Here is a 21,210-nt window from a genome sequence, read left to right on the forward strand (position 1 = left end):
TAGTTTATTATGTATGTAACTTATGATTTCTCATAATGAAAACTAATATATGCCTGCCTTATTCATTTAAATAGCATTATTGCATATGTGTTAATGGTTTGGACTCTGAAGCCATACTTTCTGGGTTCAGATCATTAGATGCTGCTAGCTGGCTGTGTGGCAAAATACATAGTATCTGTGCCTTTGCTACCTTTTCTGCATCATGAAAAGAATAATAGAATCTATTTAAAAACTAGTTGTAGGAATATCTAATTCCTAAGATAAGATATAAAGTACTTATTACAGTGCCTAACATGTAGTTGTTGTTGTTGTTACGTGCCATCGAGTCGGACTTGACTCATAGCTACCCCTCCTTGGGCTTCTGAGACAGTATCACTATGGAAGTAGATTACCCAACCTTCCTTCCAAGGAGTGGTTGGTGGTTTGAACCACCAGCCTTCTGGATAGCAGTCAAGTGCCTTAGGCACTACGATACCAGAGCTCCTTAACATATTGTTGTTGTTGTTGTTATATACTGTCGAGTCGGACCCGACTCATAGAGACCCCTCCTTGGGTTTCCGAGGTAGTATCACTACGGAAGTAGATTGCCCCATCTTTCTTCTGAGGAGTGGCTGGTGGGTTTGAACTGCCAGCCTTCTGGTTAGCAGTCGAGTGCCTTAGGCACTACACTAACATATAGTACCTATTATATAAACATTGGCATTAGTATTAGTGATAAACCAAACCAAACTCACTGCCATGGAGTCTGATCCGACTCATAGTTGTAGTAGTCAAATTAGATTAGTGTACTGAAAAACAGAAGTCTGATAATATAAGTGAAATTGGTGGAAAACATAGATTGCTCTCTATCAGTTAGAAAAAAAAGTTGAATCAGTATTATTTTCACATCTTTCTGTTCATATTTTGAGTGAAATAGAAAATGTGATCTTTGCTCATACTGATTATTCCATTTCCCTTTTAGGATGGCCATTTGGAAACACAATGTGCAAGATCAGTGGTTTGGTCCAGGGAATATCAGTTGCAGCTTCAGTCTTCACTTTAGTTGCAATAGCAGTAGATAGGTAAGTCAGTGCAAAACTGTGAATCTGGAAAAATGGGCATGTCTGCAACTAATCCATTTAAGCAGACAAAAATCTACTAAATCATGTATATCTGCTCAAAATTGTGTCTATATTCATTACCCCTTTAAGAGCCAAGCATATACTTTCTAAATGTTCATAACTAAGAAAACAAAGTTATTATTTTTTTGATATTTTAATATTAAATAATTAGAGGTGGAATAGTTTCAGAGTTTTTCACAGTAGAAATGAGAATTTTCTAATGGTGAAAATACAAATGTGATTAAATTAGTCTGAAATATTATGCAGATTATTTGTGAGGAAATATTTATCTTAATATAGTGTAGTACGTGTAAATCTATAATTCAACAGTCTTCAAATGCCATCAACATGCCAATGGCTCCTGTAGTAGATACTCTTCATTTCCTATCCATGTCTCTTGGACCTTTTAGTTGTTCTGTCTGACATTCAGGTGACAGTACCTTCATCTCCAATCTCTCATCCAAATTGTGGAAAGCCACTCTGTCATTGAACAGAGCAGGCCAGAAATACTAGAGAATTAACACCTCCAGGAGCAGCCCTCAACCAAAAACTTTTGAGAATTAGTGTAGAAGTACCCAGATCCCTCTCCCCTCAAATTGGATAATTCTGAGGTTAATGCTGGGCACCATTTACCAGAAGTTCCTCTCAGGACTAAACTCTGATCACCCACCATGACTGATGGTTTAATTCATACCTTCCCATCCATGTATCACCTCCCTACAGTTTTAGTTATCAATGGTGGCATAATTCCTAAGGTATTTGACTGCTAACCAGAAGGTTGGCAGTTTAAACCCACTAGCCACTCTGTGGAAGGAAGACTGGGCAATCTACTTCTGAAAAGATTTACCACCTCAGAAACCCAAAGGGGGTCGCTATGAGTCAGAATCAACTCCACAGCAGTGAATTTATTAAAAATAAAAAATAAAAATTCCAAAAATAAAACCACTTAGTTTAAAACAACAGTAGTATTGATTGTGCTCATGAAACTGCTATGTGGTCAGCTTGAACAAATACAACTTGTCTCTACTCTGCTCCACTTTCCATCAGGTAGAGCAATTGTAAGCTGAAGCAAACAGCCTTCTCTTGCATACTTCTAGTGCCTAGGCTCGGCTGACTTGAAGAGCTAGTGGTAAGTAACAGCCAGGGCTCCTCAGTTATTCTAAGTATTTTCACCATATGGACTCTCTAACAAGGCAGCTTAAGGCAGCTGATTCTTACACGTCCATTCATTATACTGAAGGCATGCATCCCAAGAGAGAATGCCAGTAAACTTATGCAGTATGACCTCCACTCCACTGCATTTTATTCATTAGAAGTGAATAGTGAAGGCCAGTACATCTTTAAGGGAGGAGAATTAGACTCCACCTTTTATGGAACAAGTGTCAAAGATTTGAACATGTTTTAGAATCACCACACCTTCATCTCCATATAAACTAAAATAAAAAATCTACTCCCATCAAGTCAATTCCAATTCATAGCAATCCCCGTTGGGTTTCGGAGGAGGTAAATCTTTAGAGAAGTAGATTCCTTCCACAGAGTGGCTGGTAGGTTTGAACCATCAATCTTGGCTAGCAATGAGATGCCTTAGGCACTGTGCTATCAGAGCTCCTTCCATATAAACTATTTGCCCTCAAATCCTTTTCTCAGGATCTGCTCTTGGGGAAAACTAAAAACATTTGCAAACCAATTTCTCCAAAGTCATCCTCCTAAATTTCATACCTATATCCAGAATGCCTACAAGATAACTTCACCTGCACATCCAACAACACAAAACTCAAACTTATCTTCACTGTCAGTAACCCTCAACACACACACAAAAAAAAACTCAGCTCCTTTTCTTATGTTCCCCAAACCAGTGAATGGCTGTATCACTCAGCTAATTCAAGTAAAAGTCTTAAGTTTTATCTTTAAGTTTTATCTCCTCTCCCTTCAACTTCTATCCAGTCATTCTCTGGTCTTGTTAATTCTGGGTTCTAACTAGTCCTAAATTATCTTCTGCACTCTGCTGTTATCCTTTGTCCCTAGGGAGATGAAAATTGCTTCATTACTGCCTTATATTGTTATACAAGCCAATCTCCAGTTTATTCTCCTCATAGAAACCCAAAGAAGCAATCCAAATTGTATAACTGATCTTTCAGTTTAAAATCTTTCTAATGAATCCCCATTGCCCTCTGGATAAAGTCTAAACTCCTTAGCACTGTTTTATCAATTATTACATGATACAGTTGACCCTTGAACAATGTGGGGGTTAGGAGTGCTAACCCCACATGGAGTCAAAAATCCATGTATACTTTTAGACTCCCCAAAAACTTAACTACTAATTGCCTACAGTTGAAAGGAAGCCTTACCAATAGCATAGTCAATTAACACAGTTCCTATTGTACAGTTACTCAGTTTTCACACAAAGAAACACACATATACACAATAGATAAGTTTATTAACTGTATGGCGTGATGATGATTTACTATTAATTAAATAGAAATGTATCACCATAAAGGTCGTCATCCTCATCATCTTCTCATTGAGTAGGATGAGTATGAGGAGGAAAAAGAAACACTGTTTACACTGCTTCAGGGAGGCAGAGACAGAAATGGAGGAGGTGGAAAGGAAGGGAGAAAAGGAAGATACACTTGGTGTAATTTTATGGAAATATATTGTAATTTCTGTCTGACATTTTTCCTTTTCCTTTTCTTTAGAAATGTTTCTATATAGTACCAATCCTTCTTCCATCATTTTCTTTAGTTTCAGTGCCCATATCATAGAAAAGTCCATGTCATAAAATAAGTCAAAAGCAGTCTTGACTAATCAGAACATTCTGCCATATTGTTTAATGTCATTTTTTTTTTCTGGCTCTACTTCTTCTTTGTTTTCTTCCTCATCATCTGGTACTGGTTTGTAACCACTCATCTACATCAAGTCATTTTCTGTTCATTCCTCTGCTGTGGTGTCTGTTGGCTCTTGAATTTCTCCAAGATTCATGCCTTGGAAAAAAAGTGCACAATTCAAATGCAGGATCAACTGTATTTCTATTGACTGTTTCTCTGCAGGAACCATTTTCCGTCTAGTTCTTTTTACCTTCCTTGGGCATTGCACAGAGGATATGGAAATACATATATGAAATCCTCACATACACAATATTTGAAGACCCACTATAGTTTGAAAAGGCATAAAATACTAGAATGGTGCACATGCATGTAACCATAATTTAAAGGTGGGTGAGTGGAAGAATTTATTGATTAGAAGACTAAGGAAAATGTAGGGGTTAAGACAGAAGATCGTACATGTTGTATAGCAAAGACAAAACAAAAAACCCACTCAATCCTTAAAATGAGGTTAAGAGGATTTACTCACAGAAAGAAAGAAAATGTTACATTCAAATACAGTGAGACAACAATTCACATAAGTGAGAACTGATGACTCTAAATAAAGAACGTTTAACAAAGACAGATATAATCCAGGGAACAAAGAAATTATAATAGAGTTGTTTGATTAGTTAGCCTTTGGTTAAGATCACAAGGAGGATGGGTTAGGGTGGGGAATAGGTTTCTATGGGATCCTTGAGTACAGAGGCTTACAGTGATTGATTTCAGGAGCTAATTACAGAGGTTTTCAACCATAGTTACATATCCTTCAGGTGGGATTATAAAATATTACTGGTTGATGTTTAAACAGTTTTAACTATGTGTCTCAGGGATTTGTGAAAATCATTTCAGTACTAAGGCCTCATTTTCCAGAATCAGCTTATTAAACAAAAGCCCTTTAAGTTGTCTAGGAAACTTTGGGTAAGGCCAGCTCTAAGACCCTTTCAAACAATTCTATTTATTACATCTTTGTCTTGAACAAGTATTTCTTTTATACAAAAGATAGATGTGTTAAGATTCCCTTCCTTAGAGTATATTACTTTCACATCCTAGCTTGACCATAAAGAGAAATTATTTCTTAGTTTTTATAGTTTACAGCAATTAACATGGCTAGATAACAGGAGCTCTGGTGGCATGGTGCCTAAGACATTTGACTGGTAACCAGAAAGTTGGCAGTTCAAACCCACCAGCTCCTCTGCAGAAGGAAGATAAGGCAATCTACTCCTGTAAAGATTTACAGCCTTGGAAACCCAGTGGGGGTCACTATGAGTTAGAATTGACTCAATGGCTGTGAGTTTAGGGTTTTTTTTTTTTTGGAGATAACAGGAGCTTGTGAGAGATTTAAGTTGACTCTTGTTGAATGGAACTAAGCAAAGCTAAAGTCCCAAGCAAGCAGGCAATTCAAAAGACCAGTTTAATTCAACAAGACCTGAGTTTAATTCATTCATATAGTCTTGGTCCAAAAAAAAGGCTTTTTGAACTTTTCCTTTACTACCTGAGATGAAAGAGTTATGAGAAATGACAATAGAGCTGTCCTATCCCAGGGTTATGTGTTGTTCTATCAAGATATGTCAGAGTTGCTGCTCTGTCACTTATAAGTTTTACTTACCTGCATATTTGGAAATATAAAATTTTTCTAACAATTTCAGTTTCATAGAATTATCATAAAATAAAAAAAATATATTAAACAGTCAACCAAAACCAAACTCACTGCCATCAAGCCATTTCCCACTCATAGTGACCCCCATTGGATTTCTGAGGCTATTATGGAAGTAGATCACCCAGTCTTCCTTCCACAGAGAAGGTTTGGACCACTGGCCTCCTGGTTAGCAGTAAAGTCCCTTATCCACTATGCCACCAGAGCACCAAAATAGTCAACAGTACTGTAAAATATTAAATTTTATTGCTGTTGAGTCAATTCTGATTCATAGTGACCTTACAGGACAGAGAATAACAATGCAATAGGGTTTCCAGGAGTGTAAATCTTTACAGAAGCAGGCTGCATATCTTTCTCTTGTGGAGCAGCTGATGGATTTGAACAGCCAAACTTTTGGTTAGCAGCCAAGCACTTCCACCACTACACCACCAGAGCTCCTTATAGTTTCATAACGGTATGATTATTTTATAATTAACATAATGAAGATTAATAGTACCATTAAGATTCTAAATAGCTATCTACATAAAAAATGAATTTCCATGCTCACTAGAGGGCAGAATATTAGGAAGGCCTATAATCAGAACTCATAATGAAAATCCCTAGATTTCAATGGCTGTGAAACAAACCACTAAAAACCATAGTAACTTCAAACAACAATAATTAATTATTTCTAATTACTAATAATCATGATTCTCTGGGTTCATCTATTTGGTTCCCCTGCTCCATGTCTTATAGATGAAATCATTCATGATGTAGCATTCTTCTGGGAGATAAGCCAGGAAAGGAACAAGATGACTGGCTTTTCACCCTCCAGGGTTTCTCTCCATATGACCTCTCATCTAGTTCAAGCTTCTTTACAACCTGGCAGTTAGCTTCTGAGAGGAAACTTTCCAAAAAGACAAGCCCCAATGCACAAGCACATAGAAGCTTACATCATGTTTGCTAATGTCCCATTGGCCGAAGAAAGTCATATGGCCAACAGATTATGTGGAAAGAAATCACACAAGGGCATGTGGAAGAAATAGTCTGCTGTCCACTGTCAATTTAAGTCTATAATACAGTCCTACACAGCTAGCAGTCTAGTGAGCAAACCATACAAGTTAAGAGTATGACCTTTGTACAGTATGGCTAATCCAAAAGTTGGAATTAGAAATACCATTTGATCCAGCAATCCCATTACTAGGTATAGATCCTAAAGAAGTAAGAGCCAAGACAAAAAGAGATATATGCATACCCATGTTCATCGCAGCACTACTTACAACAGCAAAAAGATGGAAACAACCTAGGTGCCTTTCAACAGAAGAATGAATAACTAAACTATGGTATGTACACACAGTGGAATACCATGCAGCACTAAAGAATAATGTAGAATCTACAAAACACCATATAAAGTGAATGAATTTGGAGGACATTTTGCTGAGTGGAATAAGTCAATCACAGGACAAATATTGTATTAGTTCATTATTGTGAAAAGTCAAGGAAAGGTTTATATATGGAAGGAAACTTTGTTGGTTACCAAGGGTGGCAGGGGAGGGAAGGAAACATTACAAAAATAAAAATTAAAAAAAAAAAAAAAAATATGGGATTTTTAGCCAAATTGCCTGTGTAATTATGGGCAAGATTTTAACATTTTCTAAGCTTGCTTTTCCATCTTTTAAATGGGGCATCTTAAAGAGAAAAATCCATGCAAAACACTTAGAATTCTGGAACAGAGTTTTAAGTGTTCATGTTCAATAAATGCTAATCACCATTATTAATTTTATTAGTAGTAGTATCTGATATAGTACATTTATTTACATTTAGAGTTGAAGGTCATTTCATTTATCAGATACAGAAAAGTAGCAATGTATATATCTCTTTACTATAAATGGCAATTTTCTATTTTTTTGAGTGGAATATAAGTGGGTTGTTGTTGTTGTTGTTATGTGCCGTCAAATCAGACCCAACTCATAGCAACCCCTCCTTGGGTTTCCGAGGCAGTATCACTACAGCAGTAGGTTGCCCCATCTTCCTTTCAAAGAGTGGCTGGTGGGTTTGAACCATCAACCTTCTGGTTAGCAGCCAAGTGCCTTAGGCACTATGCTACCAGAGGGCCTATAAGTGGGTTACTGACTCGTATTTACTTAAATGAATTTGATTCATGACTTGATCAGAAGTTATTAGGCAGTGCCTCACTATATTTGCCTTTGATTGCAGGTTCCGGTGTGTTGTTTACCCTTTTAAACCAAAGTTCACTATCAAGACAGCATTTGTCATTATTGTGATCATCTGGGTCCTGGCCATCGTCATTATATCTCCATCTGCAGTAATGTTACATGTACAAGAAGAAAAATATTACCAAGTGAGATTCAATTCTCAGAATAAAACCAGTCCAGTCTATTGGTGCCGGGAAGATTGGCCAACTCAGGACATGAGAAAGATCTACACCACTGTTCTCTTTGCCAATATCTACCTAACCCCACTGTCCCTCATTGTTATCATGTATGGAAGGATTGGAATTTCACTCTTCAAGACTGCAGTTCCCCACATAGGCAAGCAGAACCAAGAGCAGTGGCACACAGTGTCCAAGAAGAAGCAGAAGGTCATTAAGATGCTCCTGATTGTGGCCTTGCTTTTCATTCTCTCCTGGCTGCCCCTTTGGACCCTGATGATGCTGTCAGACTATGCTGACCTTTCTACAAATGAACTACATATTATCAACATCTACATCTACCCCTTTGCACACTGGCTGGCTTTTTGCAACAGCAGTGTAAACCCCTTCATTTATGGTTTCTTCAATGAGAATTTTCGCCGTGGTTTCCAAGATGCTTTTCAGCTCCAGTTCTGCCAAAGGAGAGCAAAGCCCAAGGAAGCCTACTCCCTAAGAGCAAAAACCAAAATGGCCATAAACCCATCTAATCAGCTAGCACAGGAGCCTACATTTCAATACACACATGTTGAAAACTTGCTTTATAAGAAAAGTGCTGAAAAACCCAAACAGGAGTTAATGATGGAAGAACTGGAAGATGCTTCTAATAGAAATGAGATTAAAAGAGAGTTAGTGTAATTATTCCAATTCTACTATGTGTATATATTGAAATAATGTTGTGTTTTGTGGCTTTATGCTTCAATTCTTTCTATCAATGTTGTTATATATATATATACTGAAAGTCCAGTCTGGAAAAAAAAAGTTAACAAAAATGGTCTAATGATCATAGCCAATCTTTTGGTATGTAAAATATATACAGTGACTTGTATATAAATTGGCCTGAATATATATATTTTCTCGGAAATAGTTTTCAAAGCCTGACCCTTCTCAACTTACCCATTTGTACATGAGTTAAGCACATGTGTATATGTAGGTACATGTGTGTATGAACACATACACACACACAAATACTCATTATCCCCACATGGTGATAAATGAACTATGCTTTGCATGATAATTCATTTTATCGATTCATCCTTCACTTTTGTATTTGAAATTATAGAATAAGTATTTATTTCCTTGAGCTTTGAAAATATGCTGTGCTTTCTTAGAAATGTATTGGATCTCATGAAATTCTTTGCTACTGCTTTTCTCATCTCCATTAATTTACTTGAGTTACTTTGGGAGCAAGATTTTATCAGTCTGTGGGTAATAATCTTACAGGTGACTTTACTGCTGTTAGAATTGCAGGAACAAATAAAGGGACACTATTTTTCTTTGTATTTAAAGATTTTTTTTTTTCATTTTTGCCAGTTTTCAGTGCAGGATTTGGCTCTCAACTTTTCATGAAAATTTCTTTATAATCCCATTCCAAACTGTGTTATAACTTATTATTTGTGGAAATATATGCTATTACATTTATCTCTCAGCATACAAACTGATTATAACCATAACTTACAGGAAGTTTAATAGTTCAAATCTGTTCTTAGCAATACATGTTTATTTAGCTTTCACTATATGCCAGGCAAGGAGTTCTGGTAGCATAGTGCTAAGGTACTTGACTGCTAACCAGAAGGCTGGCGATTCAAATTCACCAGCCACTCCTCAGAAGGAAGGTTGGGCGATCTACTTCTGTAGTGATACTGCCTCAGCAACCAAAAGAGGGGTCGCTATGAGTCGGGTTTGACTCGATTGCACATAACAACAACAATGATATGCCAGGCATGGAGCTAGGCTTTGGGGACACTAAATCTGTGAGAAATGGTAGCCTTTTCTTTGAGGCAATTTAGTGATGAAAATGTACACATGAACAGATACTTCCAACCTGATGTGATAAGAGCTCCAATGTGGGTATGCAGGGACCATAACGAAGCAAAGAGGAACCTTTAGTCCAGGATAGGAGATCTGGTGGTGTAGTGCCTAAGGCATTTGACTGCTAATCAGAAGGCTGGTGGTTGAAACCCACCAGCCATTCCTCAGAATGAAGGTGGGGCAATCTACTTCCATGGTGATACTGCCTCAGAAACCCATGAACGAGTCACTATGGTCTGATTCAACTCTATGGCAGTGATTTTGGTTTTTTTTTTTTTTTTTTTTTTTTTAAAGTTTATCAGTTCAGGAAAACCTTCCTGGGGGAGAAACACCAAGCTGTGTTGAAGGATGGATAACTAAATGTGATCAAGGTGAAGAAGGTGGGAAGGGCATAACAAAATAATAAAAATAAATAAATTAAAACTTTTCAACAGTGGAGGCACTTGAGACATGATTGTTGAGTTGAACTGAGCTATGCGGGATCTGATATGTGAATAAGCAAGAGCTTTTTCCAATTAACAGTGAGGGTACTTTTTTTTTTTAAGATTTAAAGATGAATTTGATCTCATATTCTTTTACTCTGATTTACTGTAATACCATTTACCATTGAGATACTTAGACATTGATGATGTTTTGATAAAGGTTATCATTTTCTGATGGAAATTCACATAGACAAATGTTCTACTTGTACTTGAAATTCATCATAACTAAACCCACCCCCCTACCTCTCATCTACCTTCTGTTTATTACCTTCAATCCTGCATTACCATTTCCTAAATGATTGTGAAACCCTCCATTCTGAATTACAGTCTATTTTCAGTCTTTTGTCTTTCAGTTGTTTCTATAGTTGGTTAAGTCATCATCCTGAAGTAGAGGGCTGATTTCTAATCTGTCATAAAATGCTTGCAGAAGATCTCAGATGATTAAAACAAGTACAGGCACTCTAAGTCTAGCATTTGTCTCCTGGTTACATGTGTGACAAAAATTGTTTTCTTAACCCAGTCAACAGAGATGACCAGCCTAGATTGTTCCAGTTGTTCATCTCTTATTCCTTCTCTGCTTCACCCACACACACCCATCTGCCTGTTCTTCACCCAAAGTCTATTAAAAATTCATGTCTCACAGAAAGTCTGCTAGGTTCTCACATCACTCCCCTAAGCACTTTGTACTTCTTTTATGACAACCTATCTTGTATTATTGTTGAGTCTTATCCTTGAAACTAGAATATAAACTCCTCAAGGGTGTGATGAATTAGGTCTTACTCATTTTTAGGTACCCTATGGTGTGGACCACAGGAGCTCTGGTAGCGTAGTGGCTAAGGCTCTTGACTGCTAACCAGAAAGCTGGCGGTTCAAACCCACCAGCCACTCCTCGGAAGGAAGATGGTGCAATCTACTTCCATAGTGATACTGCCTCGGAAACCCAAGGAGGGGTTGCTATGAGTCGGGTCTGACTCGACGGCACATAACAACAACAACAACATGGTGTGGACCACAGTAATAGGCAGTTAATAAATATACGTTGGATAAATACCATAGGAAAAGGTCATCTGTCAACTTAGAATGACTATAATCAATGCTGAATGAATAGATTTCTGTATACAGATTTTAGCCTACCTATTATATACAAATAGAACATGTGTCTACAAATTCGATTAACAAAGGAAAAGGGAGCTAGAAAGTCTTGTTCATACTTTAGAGAAAACAAGCCACACTCTGTCATTGAGTAGATTCTAACTCATAGCAACCCTATAGGACACAGTGGAAGTGCCCTGTAGAGTTTCCAAAGCTATAAATCATTATGGAAGCAGACTTCCTCATCATTCTCCCACTGAATGGCTGTTGGGTTCAAACCCCCAACCTCTCAGTTAGCAGCTGAGTGACTAACTACTATGACATCATCATATAGTTTCCAATAATTTGGAGTCTGAAATCAGATACATCATTGCCAGCTACTAGCTTAGTGCCTTGGACAAATAACTTTTCTATGTATCAGTTTTCTGATTGGTAAAATGGTAAAATGAGGATAACAACAGTTCCTTCCTCTTGGTTTGTTGGGAGAATTTAAAAAAAAAATGCTTATAAAATACAAATCAGAGGGCTTATCACATAATAAAGACTATTATTTTGTTGCTATTTTGATTATACTTAGGAGATTTAATAGTAGTACATAGTAATAAAAACACAACAGACTGCCATGGAGTCAGGTCCAAGGTGTTTTCACTATGGAAGTAGATTGCCCAACTTTCCTTCCAAGGAGTGACTGGTGGGTTTGAACCTACAGCCTCCTGGTTAGCAGTCAAATGTGTTAGGCACTATGCCACCAGAGTTCCCAGTACAAAGTAGTAATTATAATATTTCACGAACCTGTATATAGATCAAGAAGCAGTCACTGAAAAAGAATAAAGGGATACAGCATAGTTTAAATCAGGAAAGGTGTGCATTAGGGTTGTATCCTTTCAATTTGTATGCTTAGCAAATAATCCAAGAAGCTGGACCATATGAACAAGAATGCAGCATCAGGATTGGAGGAAGACTCATTAATAGCCTGTGGTATGCATATGACACATCTTGCTTGCTGAAAGTGAAGAGGACGTCAAGAATTTACTTGATGAAGATCAAAGACTACACAGCCTTCAGTGTGGATTACACTTCAAAATAAACAAACCCAAAATCCTCAGAACTGGACCAATAAATAACATCATGATAAATGGGGAAAAAGATTGAAATTGTCCAAGATTTCATTTTACTTGGATCCACAACTAACACCCATGGAAGCAACAGTCAATAAATCAAATAATGTATTGCATTGAGAATATATGCTGCCAAAGACTTCTTTTAAAGTGTTAAAGAATGAAAATGTCACTTTAAAGACTAAGGTATGTCTCCTCCAAGCCATGGCATTTTCAGTTGCCTCATATGCATGTGAAAGCTGGACAAGGAATAAAGAACACTATAGAAGAACTGATGCATTTGAATTATGGTGTTGGAGAAGAACATTGAACGTACCATGGACTGCTAGAAGAATGAACAAATCTTCCTTGGAGGATATAGCCAGGCTGCTCCTTAGAGGTGAGAATGGTGAGACTCCATCTCTCACTTAGGTCATGTTGTCAGAAGGAACCAGTCCCTGGAGAAGGATATCTTGCTTGGTAAAGTAGACGGCCAGAAAAAATGGGAATACTCTCAATAAGATGGGTGACACAGTAGCTGCAGTGATAGGCCCGAACATGGCAATGATTGTGAGGGTGGCACAGAACTAGGCAGCATTGTGTTCTGTTGTACATACGAACTCTATGAGTCAGAACTGATTTAATGGCCCCTAACAACATGGTCTGGTAGCATAGTGCCTAAGGCACTTGACTGCTAACCAGAAAGCTGGTGGTTCAAACCCACCAACCACTCCTTGGAAGGAAGATGGGGCAGTCCACTTCTGGGTGATACTGCCTTGGAAACCCAAGGAGGGGTTACTATGAGTCAGGTTCTACTCGACGGCACATAACAACAAACCACCTCAGAACCCCAAGGAGGGGTCCCTATGAGTCAGATCTGACTCGACGGCAATGAGTTTGGGTCGTTTTGTTTTGTTTTTGATACTTACTGCTAAGTTGTTTTCTAAAAATGTATTAATGTGCAATCTCAAATATGTGGTTGTCTATATAATCTTGTATAATATATGTTTCCTTAACATATATTAAATTTTCTTCAACTTTGCTAATTTAATACATGAAAAATCATCTAAATTTGTTGTTTTGATTACTAGTAAAATGGTTATTTTTCTATGCTTTTACAAATTTAAGCAGCTCCGGTAGAGCAATGCTTAAAGCACTTGGCTGCTAACCAAAAAGTCAGCAGTTTGAAACCACCAACCACTCCGTAGTAGAAAGATGAGGCAGTCTGCTTCCATAAAGATTTACAGCCTTGAAAACTTTATGAAACAGTTCTACTCTGTTCTATATTGTTGCTATTGACTTGATGGCAGTGGTCTGGTTTGTTTTGGGTTTTTTGTTTGTTTGTTTTGTTTTTGTTTTCTTACTAATTTGGTTTCTTCTTTATCGCTCTCTCTCTCTCTCTCTCTCTCTCTCTCTCCCTCTCTCTCTCTGTTGGTCATTTTCCCAATATATTGTATTTTATTTTTACTATTTATTCATTAATATGTACTCTGTATATTTTAGACATGTCAACCTTAGCAAGTAGAATTAACATTTTTAAAGCATAAATTAAATGCTACTTCCCTGCTTAAAATTCATCAATATTTCCCTTTTAAATTAGGAAAAAATTTTTTTTACTAAGACTTACACATCTTTATTTTTCTGCTTCCTGACTACCTCTTACATTTGTATACACTCATTGGTCACCCTTTCTCTCTAATTCACCAAGCTCTTAGCTGCTCCTCGGTCTTGCACCCATGTGCTCTCTGCCTGAAATGATCTCCCCAAGGCTCTACACACACTGGCTTCTTCTCATCCTCTACAATTAAGCTGAAACTCACATAAGCTTTGTTCATTTCCTCCGTAGCAATTCTCATCTGCTGTTATGTTAATTTATTTGCTTACTTGTGTAATATCTATACTCCTACTAGGAAGCAGAAAGCAAGAGGTTGTTAAAAAGATGAGAAAAAGAAAAAATACCAAAATGGATGACAGAAGAGACTCTGAAGCTTGCCAATGAGCAGAGAGTAGCCAAATCAAATGGAAGAACTGACAAGATAAAAGAGCTGAACAGAAGATTTCAAAGAGCAACTCAACTAGACAAAGCCGATTACTATAATGAAATGGGCAAAGGCTTGGAGTTAGAACCAAAAGGAAAGAACACACTCAGCGTTTCTCAAGCTCAAAGAACTGAGGAAAAAATTTAAGCCTTGAATTGCAATATTGAAAGATTCTATGGGCAAAATATTGAGTGATGCAGGACACATCAAAAGAAGATGGAAGGATCACACAGAGTCACTGTACCAAAAAGAACTGGTATATCTTCCTCCATTTCAGGAGGTGGCATATGATCAAGAACCAATGATATTGAAGGAAGAAGTTGAAGCTGCACTGAATCAATTGCCAAAGAACAGGGCTCCAGGTATTGACGGAATACCCATTGAGATGTTTCAACAAACAGATGCCCCATCGGAGGCACTCACTTGGTTATGCCAAGAGATTTGGAAGACAGCTACCTGGCCAACTGACTGGAAGAGATCCATATTTGCACCCATTCCAAAGAAAGGTGATCCCACAGAATGTGGAAATTATCGAACAATATCATTAATATCACACACAAGTAAAATCTTACTGAAGATAATTCAAAAATGGTTGCAGCAGCATATTGACAGAGAACTTCCAGAGGTGCAAGCTGGATTAAGAAGAGGACGTGGAACAAGGGATATCATCGCTGTTGTCAGATGGATCTTGGCTCAAAGCAAAGATTCCAGAAAGATGTGTACTTATGTTTTATTGATTATGCAAAAGTATTTGATTGTATGGATCATAACAAATTTTAGACAACATTGAGAAGAATGGGAATTCTAGAACACTTGATTGTACTCATGAGGAACCTGTTCATAGATGAGGAGGCTGTCGTTCAAATGGTACAAGGGGACTGTGGTGTAGTAAATTACATAGTGTGGCTTTTCTAGCCATAAGTCTTTGTAAACCCTGTGGTGGAATCTGCTGTGAGCAATTGAGTAGATCCTGATTGCTAAAGTTATCCACCTGGGGTATTTCTGTTGAACAAGCTCAAAGCAATCTTCTGGAAAGTTCTCTCCCTCTCAGGTGTATAGAATTCTGATGTTGGGATTGGTTAGTGGTCACTCTGCCAGGCTCAAAAGGAGCCCTTCTAGAGGCAGAAGAAGTCTCTCTGACTGCTGGCTGAGAACAATGTGCTGCTGAGAGAAATGTGCTCCTTAGAGACAAATGCTGCTGAGAGACACCAAGAGACACACATTGCTGGGAGAGAGACTGTTGAGCTGAGAGACAGTGGGCTGAGAGAGACTGAATGTTATTCCTGAACTTGAATTCTAGCCTGATGCTTCCCTAATAAACCCCATAATCTGTGAGTTCTGCGTGGCCACTGCAACGAATTATTGAACGCAGCAGAAAGGTGGTGGGCTTTGTGGGAGGAAAGGTTGGTGAAAGGGCTAGAGGGAGGCAGCGTGTCTGCCCTTGCAGGAATAGGCCTTGGGCTACTGATGGTGATTCTGTCTCCCTCTTGTGGAGTTAGAAGAGGTCAGAAGATGAGGCCTCCCTGCCCCTTTGGCAGGGACACTGCATGGTTTAGAGTCAAGAGGTAAGTGCATCAGGGTTGTGTCCTTTCACCATATTTGTTCAGTCTATATACTGAAGAGATAATCCAAGAAGCTGGACTATATGAGGAAGAACATAGTATTGGGATTGGAGGAAGAATCATTAACAACCTGCAATATGCTGACAACACAACTTTGCTTGATGAAAGTGAAGATGACTTGAAGCACTTGCTGATGAAGAATTGAGAATACAGTATGCAGTATGGATTACATCTCAATATGAAAAAAACTAAAATCCTCACAACTGGACTTACATGTAGCATCATGATGAATGGAGAAAAGATTGAGGTTGTCAAAGACTTCACATTGCTTGGTTCTATAGTCAATGCCAATGGAAGCAGCAGTCAGGATATCAAATGACGTATAGCACTGGGCAAGTCGGCTGCAAAAGAACTCTTTCAGGTGCTAAAGAGCAAAGATGTCTCCTTGAGGACTAAGGTGTGCCTGACACAAGTTATATTTTCAATCGCCTCGTATCATGTGAGAGCTGGACAGTGAATAAGGAAGACTGAAGAAGAATTGATGCTTTTGAGTTGTGATGTTGGCAGGGAATGCTGAAAGTACTATGGACTGCTAAAAGAACTAACAGATCAATCCTGGCGGAAGTGCAGCTAAAATGCTCACTGGAAGTGAGAATGGCCAGACTTCATCTCACCTACGTTGACCATGTTGTCAGAAGGGACCATTCCCTGGAGAAGGATGTCATGCTTGATAAGGTGGAGGATCAACAAAAGAGGGGAAAGCCCTCAATGAGATGGATTGACATAGTGGCTGCGGTGATGGACTCAATATAGCAGCAATCGCGGGGCTGATGCAGGACTGGGCGGTGTTTAGTTCTGTCGGGCATAGGGTTGCTGTGAGTCAGAGATGACTCTATGGCATCTAACAACAACACAACACTGGGAAGTAAACTTCAAAATGGCAGGGACTTTGGTCATCATGTGTCTCTAGTGTCTAAGAGTATCTGGCACATAATGTTGTTTTTGTTATGTGCTGTCGAGTCAGACCCGACTCATAGCGACCGTTCCTTGGGTTTCCAATGTGGTATCATTGTGGAAGTAGATTTCCCAATCTCCCTTCTGAGGAGTGGCTGGTGGGTTTGAACCGCTAACCTTCTGGTTAGCAGTCAAGTGCCTTAGGCACTATGCCACCAGAGCTCCCACAAAATAGACACATAATAAATAATTGTAGAACAGATTAATTAACTGTTTGCAAATATTTGCTAGTTCATTATTTTAATTATAATTTTATTTAAGATTATAAACCATATTAATGAAGAGAGTTCATAATATAATGGAAATAATACTATAGAAAAACAGATGAAGAAAAATGAAATCATCCCTCATCCTGTCATTTAGACATAATCATGCTCATCATTGTTTTGGGGCAGGGATGTGTGCTTTTTATTTTTTTAAATAAAGTATGATTCCAAGGTATATATTTTATATTTTATCAATTTAGTGTAGCAAGAATATATTTCCATGTTGTTTAATTGTTTTAAAAAAAATAAATTATAAGTGAATAAAAATAATTTATTCATTCTAATTCTGTTTCACCATTTATTAAACTTTTCCAATGTGGGTGGAAATATGTTATTTCTTATAAGTTATAAAATTATGCATTATGTTTACATTATAAAATCCTAGGAATGTTAAATTAGATTGTTCAATACATTAAATTTCTTGGCCTAAATGCAGGTGAATTTGCTAATGCTTTCATATATATTGTCAAATTTCTCTTGGAAATTTTTTAACATTATATACTTCCCTTAGTGGTATAAGAATTCATTTCCTCACATACTCACAAGTACTACATATTCTGTAAAACTAGATTTTCTTGTCAGTGTGATAAGAGAGATCTTATCTCTCCATATATAATTTCATTTCAATATTATGACACTGAACATTAAAAAATAATCTTTATTCAATTAGATTCACTTGTCTTCATTTGTCTTCATTTGTACTCACTTGTGTTTCCTCTTTACTCAATTTCCTCTTGATATTCTTTGTCTACTTTTCCATTATTTGATTTTTTTCAGTGACTTGTAAAAGCACTCCCTAATTCAGGCTATTAATCATTGATTATCAAGCAGGTTTCAAACTTTTTGGCATTCAATATTTGCCTCTGTATGTGAATGCATGTGTAGTTTTGAGGGTTAAGCCTAAACTACTATAACAAAGTGTTAAAAAAAATACCATGGTTTAAATAAGACAGATGTTTATTTCTCCTTTACAAAATTTGAAGTCAGCTGTCCAATTAATTGGGAAACTTATTCAGGAACCCAGTCTCTTTCCTTCAAATTGCTCCTCTATCTACTAGAGCAAACTTGGCAAACTATGGCCAAATCTTGCCTTTTTTCTACCTTTTTTGGTAAATAAAAGTTTATTGGAACACAGCTATTCTCCTTTTTCACATATTGTCTATGACTGATTTTGTGTGACAATAGAAAAGCATAGTTGTTGAGACAGAGACGAGATGACCCATAAAGCTTAAAATATTTACTCTCTGGTCAAATCTGGACAAGTTTGCCAACCCCGGATTTAGAGGATGGGAGTTCTGGTGGTATAGTGTCTATGGCATTTGACTGCTAACCAGAAGGCTGGCGATTCAAACCCACCAGCCGCTCCTCAGAAGAAAGATTGAGCAATCTACTTCCATAATGATAACTGTAAAAACTCGTTGCCATCGAGTCAGATCCGTAGTGATACTGCCTCGGAAACCCAATGAGAGATCACTATGAGTCAGATCTGACTCAATGGCAGTGAGTTTGGTTTGGTTTCTTCCTAGAGGATTGTTCTTACTCCATGATCAAAACTGACAAATGGGCACATCCACATATCTGAAAGTGGGAAGGGAAAAGGAGAAGCTTCAGGTCAGGCAGATTGTCTTTAAACTGGGAATAACCTGAAAGATACACAAGTCATTTCTACCCAGATAATATTAACCAAAAAAATTCACTGCTGTTAAGTCGAAACCGACTCATAGCAACCCCTACTTTGGTTTCCCTAGGTAGGAAGTGGATTGACCAGTCTTGCTTCTGAGCAGTAGCTGGTGGGTTTGAACCACCAGCCTGCTAGTTAGCAGTCAAATGCCTTAGGTACCACTAGTGCTCCCAATCCACATAGAAATACCAAGTTTCAAGTTTTTATTGTTGACAGCTGCTGTCAGGTGGGCCCAGAATTATAGTAACCCCACACGAAATGCAAGGAAAATGCCTCCCAGTCCTATGATATCCATCCCCCTGATAGCTTGTGAGTTACATCGTTGTGATCTACAGGGTTTTCACTGACCAATTTTTACACGTAGATAACCAGGCCTTTCTTCCTAGTCCGTGTTACTGAAAGCTTTGATGAAACATGTTCAGCATCAAAGCAACAAGCAAGCTCAATTGACAGTTGTATGGCTACTGCACTTGTGGGGATTTGGGTATTTACATTTGGCTATTCAAGACTGGGCAATCTACCGCAGGGATGCTGCCTCCTCGGAAACCCAAGGAGGGGTCGCTATGAGTTGGATCCAACTCCACAGCAGTGAGGTTTTTTTTTTTTTTTTTTTTTTTAATTTACAAGTTTGCCCTCAGGCCCAAGTAAGTTTTGTTATGTAAAATATTTGAAGGGAAGCTTAGAGTTTGTGTGTAACTATGTCTTCAGTTATGTCACAACATACCACCCATTCAGATGAGTAAGATCAAACTATTTAATATTGGTTCAGAGAAAAAGTGAGTTTGTTACTAGACATGTTAGCATTGAGTAATGACTTGGAGCTTTCACCTGTATCACATTGTGAATTGCTTACAGAATCTGTCATGTGTGCAGCATATAAGTACTAAGTAAAGCCAAAATGAAATAAATAAACTCTCAAGCCAGGAGGAATGACAATTAAAGGTACACAAGAATTATGTGTCATTGCTTTACAGATATCTTTTTATTTGCCTTCCTATTTGTACTGTGGAATTTTCTAAGTAGAGAATCTATTTCTGAACCATTGTATCTCTAGGGATCGGCATGTTTCCCTAAATATTTTGATGACTAGTAATTGACTTTAATTAAATTGGATGTCTGACCAAGTGTTTTTACTCTTAAACTTGTTACTCTCACATGTTCAATGTGGAAAATCTGTTTTGCAATGTTATTGTGATGTGGATTAAAATAAATGAAACTTGTCCCCAATAGTAATTCTTGTTTTTCTATTAAATAATCCACACAAACAAATATATTGATGTTACTGAAAGACTCACAACATTTATTTTTACTACTAATCATGATGTATTGTATAAATGATTAAAGTTTCAGATACAGAATATTTCAGAATTATAATTTTAATATTTTTTGATTTATTAATTTAATATGTCTTTCAATTTCCTGAAAATGCATTATAAAAATTTAAAATCTGTATCTGAAAATTACTTTTTTAACTACCACAATGGAATAGTTGTTCATTTTAAAATATATTCATCAGACATTATCTACTCCATACAAAATTATTTCAGATGAGACAAAGTAGATTTTAATATTTAAATTTTCTGAATTAAGGAAGTTAAACTGAAAGTACTTACTAGTGCCACTCTGAAAAATAACTATCAATTGTGGATAGCTTCAAATCTTCATAACATCACTGTGTAGTAAGCATGGTTGTTTTTGTTGTCAGATGTTGTCAAGTCTGTTCTGACTTATAGTGACCCTATGAACAACAGAACAAGACACTACCCAGTCCTGTGCCACCCTCATAGTGATTACTATGTTTGAGCCCATTGTTGCACCCACTGTGTCAATCCATCTTGTTACGGGTCTTCCCCTTTCTCACTGACTATCTACTTTACAAAATAATGTACTTCTCCAGGGGCTGTTCCTTCCTCATAACCTGTCCAAAGTATGTGAGATAAAGTTCCACCGTCCTGACTTCTAAGGAGCATTCTGGTTCTACATCCAAGATAGATTTGTTTGTTCTTATGGCAGCCCATGTTATGGTCAATACTCTCCACCAACACCCTAATTCAAAGACATCCATTCTTCTTCGCTCTTCCTTATTCATTGTCCAGTTCTTGCTTGCAGGCAGGCCATTGAAAATACCATGGCTTGTGTC

The 21,210-nt window shown here is 37.5% G+C and overlaps 1 protein-coding gene across 1 annotated transcript in view; it reads left to right on the forward strand.

Annotated features, from left to right (window-relative positions):
- The window catches only part of NPFFR2 (neuropeptide FF receptor 2), an 18,376-nt gene extending 9,712 nt beyond the window's left edge, over positions 1-8,664 (forward strand). The window contains exons 2-3 of the mRNA XM_007942792.2: positions 962-1,061; positions 7,815-8,664. Of these exons, the coding sequence (XP_007940983.1) occupies positions 962-1,061; positions 7,815-8,664 (950 nt within the window). The remainder of the gene's footprint in view (positions 1-961; positions 1,062-7,814) is intronic.
- Positions 8,665-21,210: the final 12,546 nt, after the last annotated feature.

The sequence above is a fragment of the Orycteropus afer genome, unplaced genomic scaffold (assembly GCF_000298275.1).
Source record: "Orycteropus afer afer isolate SDZICR_OR568_19922 unplaced genomic scaffold, OryAfe1.0 scaffold00098, whole genome shotgun sequence".
In the NCBI taxonomy this organism is placed as follows: Eukaryota; Metazoa; Chordata; class Mammalia; order Tubulidentata; family Orycteropodidae; genus Orycteropus; species Orycteropus afer.